We start from the raw sequence: 8,713 nt of genomic DNA, 5'->3' as shown, positions 1-8,713 counted from the left end.
GCACGCGGGAAAGATGGCCGAACTTCCGGTCCGGACCCCGCCCGGCTTCCGTCGCTTCCGGGGAGGGCGGAGAAATGAAACTAAACAAGGGGCGCGGGAGCCGCGTCTGCGCCTGCGCGTGCACCTGCGCCTGCGCAGCGGCGGCGGCGCGCTCCCGGCTGGGCTCGCGAGACTTGCGCGGCGGCGCCGGGGGTGGGCGGGGCCCGGCGGCGCAGGGGGCGGGGCCGGCGGCGGGGGCTCGCGAAGCTTCCAGACGCCCCGCGTGCGTGCGCGCGTGCGCACGGCCGCCTCGCTCCGCGCCGGCTGCGGCGCCAGCCCGCCCGTCCCGTCCCGTCCCCGGCGCGGCCCGCCATGGCGTCCGTCGTGGAGGAGGTGAGGCGCGGGGGGCGGGGGTCCGGGGTCGCGGGCGGCGGGGGGCGCGGGTCTGGGGGGCGCCCGCCGGGACCCTCGGGCCGGCCTCGCTCGCGCGTGGGCGCCGCGGAGGCCCCGCCCGGCCTCGGGGGGCGACCCCGGGGCCCACCCCGGGGTGGGGGGGGGCGGGGAAAACGGTCCGGTTCGGCCCCGCCCACCCCCGAAATCCAGCAAAAAAAGCCCAATAAACACAACCGAAAAGCAAATGCAATATCGGGGAGGGACGGGGAGCCGGCCAACGAGACCCCAGGACCCCAGCCCGGACGCCCGCCCCAGCCTCGTGGGCCCGGGGCCCCCGTGGGTGTCCTCGGTCCTGTCCACTGCGCGGCCCAGCACCCCCGAGCCAGGCTGGGACGGTGCGGAGGGCCCAAGGGTGAGACCCCCGCCCAAGCCCCGGGCTCCCCGGCAGCGCCGGGCATGCACGGTCCAGCCCTGGGAATCTCGGGGAGGGGTCGGGGTTGAGGACCTCCCCCTCCCAGACCCGCCTTGCTGGGGGTTCTCTGATGCCCCCCTTGGTCCTGCAGAGGGGGGACCCGAGGCCCTTGGGTCGCTTGGGTGAAGGCTCTTAAGTCCATTCATTCCCCGGGTTCCCTGCTGGAAGGATTTTGGGTGCAGGCGGGAATCGCTCAATCACGCTTGTCTCTTTATTATTATTATTATTTATAATGTAGGGGCACTGCTATTTATTTAGCCGTTGATTAAGCTGGATGAACGGGGCATGAAGCCAACCATCACGCTTGTCTTTCAAATGGATCTCTTTTTTTTTTTTTTTTTTTTTGCTTTTTGGGTCACACCCGGCGATGCACCGGGGTTCCTCCTGGCTCTGCACTCAGGAATCACTCCTGGCGGGGCTCGGGGGACCCTATGGGATGCCGGGGATCGAACCCGGGTAGGCCGCGTGCTGGGCAAACGCCCTCCCCACACTGCTGTCACTCCAGCCCCTAGTTTGCTTTTTATTTGTTTATTTTTTTGCACTTTGGGACTCCCACCCGGCGATGCTCAGGGCTGACGCCTGGTTCTGCACTCAGGAATCACTCCTGGCGGTGCTCAGGGGACCCTATGGGATGCTGGGAATTGAACCCATGTCAGCCACGTGCAAGGCAAACGCCCCAGCCCCTCAGACAGATCTCTTAATTCTTAAGGAACTTGCGTGTTGGCATCTATGTTTGGGAACAGAAAAAGTTGATGGCAAAGTAGCCGCTCCCCGGCGGAGGGGGCTTCGTCCAGGACTCGGCATTTTGATATATATATTTTTTTAATCAGTTGGGGATTTTTGAGGCAGTTGTGAAAATGAGCGCCTTTGTTGGTTCCCGGAGGTCCTTGGGTCAACGTCGGGAACTGCAGATTAGGGCCCGCTGCTTGGTTCAGTCAGACTCTGGACTGTGTTTTGACTTTTCTGTAACTGTTAACTTTCTGGTTTAAGGATCCTAAAGACAAAATTGTCACCTTGTCCATCTCAAGTAATTTTGTTGGTAAAACTTGGGGCCGCAGTCGTAGTACAGCAGGGAGGGCGTTTGCCTTGCGCGCGACCAACCCGGGTTCGATCCCTGGCATCCCATAGTGTCCCTCGAGCACCACCAGGATTAATTCCTGAGTGCAGAACCAGGAGTCAACCCTGAGCATCGCCGGGGGTGGCCCCCCCCCCAAAAAAAGGGTATTTTGTTGGTAAAACAAGGGCAACATCTGCCAAAGTAGAACACGTAGCCTTTTTGTGTTTTGTTTTGTCTTGGGACCACACTTTGGGATTTACTCCTGGCTCTGCACTCAGTTTGGACACCACCAGGCAGTGCTCAGGGGCCTTACGGGGTGCTGGGATCTGTCCCAGGCCCATCACTTGCAAGGCACGTGGCCTCCCCGCTATACACTATACTGTCACTCTTGCTCCACCCACCATTTTTTTCTTCCTGTTTTGGGGCCACACCCAGCAGTCCTCTGCAGTTACTTAGCTGGCTGGGGGACCATATAGGAGACCAGGGATGGATCCCAGGTGGGGGGGGGGCTGGGTACTGTGAAAACCATCTTTGGAAAACTATTTAATAAGCTTATTATTTAAATCGAGACAGTAGACAACAAACCACAGAGGGAAATACACACATGTGTGTATATGTATGACTCTCAGAGAGCCCAGCAAGCTTCCGAGAGTATCCCGCCCGCACGGCAGAGCCTGGCAAGCTCCCCGTGGTGTCTTCGAGATGCCAAACACAGTAACAAGAACGAGTCTCATTTCCCTGACCCTGAAAGAGCCTCCAATCCAGCAGCGTTGGGAAGGACGAGTACAGAGAGGCTCCTGAAGTCTCAGGTCTGGGATCAGTGGAGACGCTACTGGCGCTTGCTCGAGTAAATCCGTGAACAACGGGAAGACAGTGATACAGTGATTATTTAAATCAACTCAAGTAGGAAAGAGAACAGGCCTGCAAGGCAGGCACTCTCCCCTGTGTACTGTTGTTCTGTCCCTGGGCTTGGTTATGTTTTGTTTTTCCGTTTTTTAAGGGAAGAGGGGCTCTGGCTGTTTTTTTTTTTTTTCACTTCAGTGGGCTAGGGGAAGGAACCCAAATTGAAACCAACCCAAGAAAATTTAAATTGGGTCTCGCAGCTGACTCAGATAGTGGGACGATGGCAGCCTCAGGTCTGGCGCCAAGGGAGAGGAAGCCGTAGTCATAGTGGACTTGGGGATGCGCTGTACACAGGTCATCAGGATGCAGAACCGCCACTTCAGTGTTCCGGTCCTTCGGGGCTGGACTCCTCGGCATCCTCAGGGACGCGAGCAGGACTGCTCCACCCCGATGGCCATGTGCCCACGGATGTCGCTGATCTCAACTGCTGTCTGTGTGCTTTGGAACTCTGGAGGGGTCTGTGGATCCTCTATTTCTGTCTCTCAGTCCTCGCCCTGCTTCAGGCCTGTTCGCCCAGGGCTGGTCCCCAGCACCTGTGGAAATAGTGTCGCACTGCATTTTTTTCATTAAAATACATAAATAAAGGCCCTCCCGTTGATCATCGATTTGCTCGAGCGGGCCCAGTAACCGTCTCCATTGGAGACTTTGTTGTTATGTGTCTGGCATATCGAATACGTCACGGGGAGCTTGCCAGGCTCTGCCGTGCGGGCGAGATACTCTCGGTAGCTTGCCGGGCTCTCCGAGAGGGGCGGAGGAATCGAACTCGGGTCGGCCACGTTGGCCGCGTGCAAGGCAGACGCCCTACCCGCTGTGCTATCGCTCCAGCCCACTCGAAATATAAAGGTAAAGGCCCTCCCGTTGACATCGATTTGCTCGAGCGGGCCCAGTAACGTCTCCATTGGAGACTTTGTTGTTACTGTGTCTGGCATATCGAATACTCTCGGTAGCTTGCCGGGCTCTCCGAGAGGGGCGGAGGAATCGAACTCGGGTCGGCCATGTTGGCTGCGTGCAAGGCAGACGCCCTACCCACTGTGCTATCGCTCCAGCCCATTTTTTCATTAAACATTGAAAACTTCCTGGGCAGGGTGGGAAGAAGAAACATTCAAATCTCTTTGATTTGGTGAAACACCAGAAACCACAGTAGGTCACGGTCATGGTCGCGGTCCTCCCATTGTTCATCGATTTGCTCGAGTGGGCCCAGTAACGTCCCATCGTGAGACTTGTTGTTTCGGTGTTTCCTCTGCAGCTACAGAAAGATCTGGAAGAGGTGAAGACACTCCTGGGAAAGACTTCCAGGAAGAGAGTCCGCGATGCCCTGACAGCGGAGAAGTCCAGGCTGGAAATTGAGATCAAGAACAAGACACAGCCGCAGGCACAGAAGAAAGCAGATGCTGTCAACAGTGAGAAGCCCGCGGCCCTGGTGGCGCCGGTGACCACGGGCTACACGGTGAAGATCAGTAATTACGGTAAGATCAGTAATTATGGTACAGCCTTGCGGGACCCGCCGACAGGCTTATTGAGAATCGGGTGTTGTGGGTTTTGAGGGGGAATCTGTTCTTCAGGAAAGGGAGCAGGGTGACGACATTCTTGCCCCGTTTAGTAAGAGGACGGTGTGTCGCTGATGGCACAGAGCAAGGGGAGCCTGCCCTGAATGTGCCCAGGCCCTGTCGGACCCGGCGTGACCTCGCTGTTCTGTGTTTCAGCTGCTGAATGCCAGTCTGAGCTTAGAGAGAAATGGCACCGCGGTCTGGGCCAGCGGCTGGGTACACGGGCGGGTGGCTGGCCTCTCACCAGGACCGTGTCCAGCACATCGAGAACCCCTTAATAATTCACTGATGCTTCTAAAGTCATTCAGGAGCAGGGCTGGAGCGGGGGGAGCTGTCGGGGAGGGCTGGAGGCGGGGAGGAGAGCGTGGCCGTGAGTGGGCCCGGGATATGGAGAGACCAGACAGTGTCTGCATGTAGGGAGCTTTGATTGTGAGGATGGAGTGAGAGAGCGGAAGAAACAAATGCTCCAGACCCCTCTTAGATGGATACTAGACTCTCCCGGCCTGAGTGAGGAACATGCGCATAATAGATTTCTGTTGTATCATGCGTTTTCTTTCTACGCAGAGGCTACTCAGAGCCATGCTCGACTTGGTGTGTTGTGTCTTTTATGTTGCATGCTATTTTTATTGATAATTCATAGAAAGTTAGTTTTGACTCCGCGCGGGAGTGACATTTAGTAGATATGGTAGCACTAATAGACGAAGGGCCTGGAGAGAGGGTCGCAGGTGAGGCCCTTGCCTGCCTTGTGGCTGACCTGGGTTTGGCCCCTGGCACCTGTCTAGCCCCCTGACCCGCCTGAGGTGTGGTCCCCAATCTGAAACAATGGAATCTCTGTGGGGCCTTGTCAGGGGAGGAACCGAAAGGTTGGGATTGCCCTTAGAGGAGGAGGAGGAGAGAACACGGGTTAGAAGATACTGGGCGAAAGCAGAGCTCATGTTTAGAAATAAAACGAGTCGTTGCCGTCAGAGCAGGAAGTGAGCTGCTCCTGTTCACACATCTTACCCTCAGGCGAAAACGTACCCATGCTATGAGTTGGGCTGGAATCGCTCAAAGTAGTCACTTCTTGGCGTCGTGGCCGTTTCTCTCGGGCCCTTTGTCTCCCACCGGCTTCCATTTCACGGGTTTCTGCCCCGTGTGCCTTTGCCTCCCTCATAGGATGGGACCAGTCCGACAAGTTCGTGAAGATCTACGTCACCCTGGCTGGGGTGCACCAGGTGCCCCCCGAGAGCGTGCAGGTGCGCTTCACGGACAGGTGAGCTGCCCTCCACCACGGGTCTGTCAGCGCCGCTGCTGGGGAGGGGCTGTCGTCGGGGGCACAGTGCGCGCCCTTCCATCTTTGCGGTTGTGTTGTAGGTCATTCGATCTCCTGGTCAAGAACCTGAACGGGAAGAACCACTCGATGATCGTGAACAATCTCCTGAAACCCATCTCCGTGGAAGGCAGTTCCAAAAAGGTAAGCGGCTCTAGGTCCAGGGCCGGTTTCGTAGCGGAGCTCGGTCATGCCCTGAGTGTGACAGTGACCAGGCAGGGCAGCTGCAGCCGACGGACTCCTGGTCCTTGGCCAGCGCGTGGGGGCGGGGCAGCCCGGCAGGGCCGCGGTGACTCCCAGGAAGGGAATGACACTGGCTCTGGACGCTCATCGTCGTGGCATCTGGCTGTTCCCTCGCCACGGCTCGGCCTGTTCCTCTTACAGCGGAATCAGGTCACAGAGTTAAGATGCAAAAGGGAGGCTGTGATTTTGATAGCTAAAAAAAGAGATTTTAAGCACTTGGTTTGGCCTCAGCAGCTACCAAACAAGTGGTCTTTTTTAAAAACCTGTATCTTCCCTAATTCAGTTATTCTCCAAGCCTCTTACTGTCCCCCAGACGCCCCTCGGAGCTTTCCCTCTGCGTTGCAGGTGCCAGGAGGATGGCATTCTGTGAGCACCCCAGTCCACGCGGGTCTTGGCAGCCCTGGGCACCGCAGAAGCACTCCAGCATGTGGCTGGGGTTTTCAGCTTCAGGGCGGGGCGGGGGGGTCTCGGGGACAGTTCGTGAAAGACTGGGACCAGAAGGGGTTTGTGATGAGAGTCAATAATTGTCTCTTGAAGGACTCGTTCTTCAGCCCCGTTTCAGCTTTTCTCCACTTCTCTCTTCAGGTCAAGACCGATACAGTTCTGATCTTGTGTAGGAAGAAAGCCGAGAACACGCGGTGGGAATACCTGACTCAGGTCGAGAAGGATTGCAAGGAGAAAGAGTGGGTGCACCGTCCTCCACGCCGTTCCTGGGGGGGTCACTGATGGCTACTGCTTTCCTCTTGGACAGATAGTACAGCAGGGAGGGCACTTCCCTGGCACACGGCCAGCTGGGGTTCGATCCCCGGAACCCCATCTGGTGCCCTGAGCACTGCCAGTGTGACCCCAGAACAAGCAGGGTTGTGTTGCGTGCCTTGACCCTTTATATCTGTACCCGTCTGACAGGCTTTACTGTCAGGACTGCTTTAAGGTCCATGCTTTAAAGATGCTTTTGTGGGCCCAGAGCTATAGCACAGTCGGTAGAGCGTGTGTGTGTGTGTGTGTGTGTGTGTGTGTGTGTGTGTGTGTGTGTGTGTGTGTGTGTGTGTGTGTTTACTGTCAGGACTGCTTTAAGGTCCATGCTTTAAAGATGCTTTTGTGGGCCCAGAGCTATAGCACAGTCGGTAGAGCGTGTGTGTGTGTGTGTGTGTGTGTGTGTGTGTGTGTGTGTGTGTGTGTGTGTGTGTGTGTGTGTGTGTGTGTGCGCCCAGAGCTATAGCACAGTCGGTAGAGCGTGTGTGTGTGTGTGTGTGTGTGTGTGTGTCCAGAGCTATAGCACAGTGGGTAGAGCGTCCGTCCGTCCGTCCGTGGCTTCAGTTAGGCCCTCCCTCCCATTGTTCGTCGATTTCAAGACTCTCTTAGGCCCTCCCATTGTTTGTCGATTTGCGCGCGGGCCCAGTGCGGTAGTGGGTACAGTCTGTGTGTGAGTGTGTGTGTGTGTTTCCGTACTGCAGGGGTTTGGGTTTCCACTGAAGATTCTGTTAGGCCCTCCCATTGTTCGTCGATTTGCTCGAGCGGGCCCAGTAACGTCTCCATTGGAGACTTTGTTGTTACTGTGTCTGGCATATCCAATACTCTCGGTAGCTTGCCGGGCTCTCCGAGAGGGGCGGAGGAATCGAACTCGGGTCGGCCGTGTTGGCTGCGTGCAAGGCAAACGCCCTACCGCTGTGCTATCGCTCCAGACCTAAGAAGTGAGTTTTACTCCCTAAGAGTTCTTTTCTTCCCAAAGGGGGAAAAAGAACTGTATCGGGGGAGTCAGTATTTGCTCCTCTAAAGGACATGGATTCAGAGACCCTTCCCTGCAGGCTCCCACCCGCCACCCACTGTGGGGCGACCTAAGGCTCGGCCCCTGGGTGCAGGATTCTGGCTCTGCTCAGAACCTCTGTCCAGGCACTTCCAGCTCACCTCTTGGTTCACCTGGGCCTGAGGGCTATTTCAATTCTAATGGGCTTCCTGTGTGTCGTGACGTAATACTTGGGACAGACGGTGATCAGAAAGGTCAGTGGGATTGTCCTAAAAACGGCCTGAAGCCCCAATGCAGTCGTGTGTATGGATGGATTTGTGTAGGTTGATTCAATATCTGAATACTCCTCTGATTTTTTTTTCTCCTACCTAGAAATGGTGCATGAATGTCTCTTAAAATATCTCACTTAACTGAAATCTTCCATTCTTGTCTTCTCTGTCAGAAAACCCTCCTATGACACAGAGACAGACCCGAGCGAGGGCCTGATGAATGTCCTGAAGAAAATCTATGAAGACGGAGATGACGACATGAAGCGAACCATCAATAAGGCCTGGGTGGAGTCGAGAGAGAAGCAAGCCAAAGGGGACACAGAGTTTTGAGGCTTCGGGTCCGAGTTGGGGGGCTCTGGCACCGCGGTATATGTATTGCCGGTGAGGAGATGGTGCAGAACCGCACCAGTATGTTCGCCAACGGCTCACAGCCTGTTCTTAACTACTCAAGAGTTTATTTAAGTAATAAGCTTATTGAAAACTTCCTACAAAGATGGTTTCCATAGTCCCCGGTTTTGTTCAAGAAAAGATAATACTGCATTCTTGTGGGAAATGTAAATAAATAAGTCTTACCTAAGGAAAAGGCCACGCTATGTGTATTTTTATTTAAGTTAGCAAGTTGCTCTTTCTTTACACGTTCCCAGTGTAAGAGAAAAATAAAACCTGAATTCCTGCATAAAATGAGATGGGTGTTGTAGAGCAGGGTGGGTCTGTTAGCCGCTTAAATAACATACCCAGCCCTCAGTTAATCCACAAGCATTTCTTTCTCCATGAGTAGGTGAATACATTGAAAATTT

At 55.6% G+C, this 8,713-nt stretch overlaps 1 protein-coding gene across 1 annotated transcript; it reads left to right on the top strand.

Annotated features, from left to right (window-relative positions):
- The first annotated feature begins 260 nt into the window (after nt 1-260).
- On the top strand, nt 261-8,502 carry CACYBP (calcyclin binding protein). The gene is made up of 6 exons (XM_056108581.1): nt 261-372; nt 4,051-4,270; nt 5,507-5,603; nt 5,705-5,804; nt 6,489-6,586; nt 8,090-8,502. The coding sequence occupies exons 1-6, from the start codon at nt 352-354 to the stop codon at nt 8,244-8,246; spliced, it is 693 nt and encodes a 230-aa protein (XP_055964556.1). The 5' UTR covers nt 261-351; the 3' UTR covers nt 8,247-8,502.
- The last annotated feature ends 211 nt before the right edge of the window (nt 8,503-8,713 follow it).

Source organism: Sorex fumeus, unplaced genomic scaffold (assembly GCF_029834395.1).
Source record: "Sorex fumeus unplaced genomic scaffold, SorFum_2.1 ptg000226l, whole genome shotgun sequence".
Lineage (NCBI taxonomy): Eukaryota > Metazoa > Chordata > Mammalia > Eulipotyphla > Soricidae > Sorex > Sorex fumeus.
This window is presented reverse-complemented; position numbering and strand designations above follow the sequence as displayed.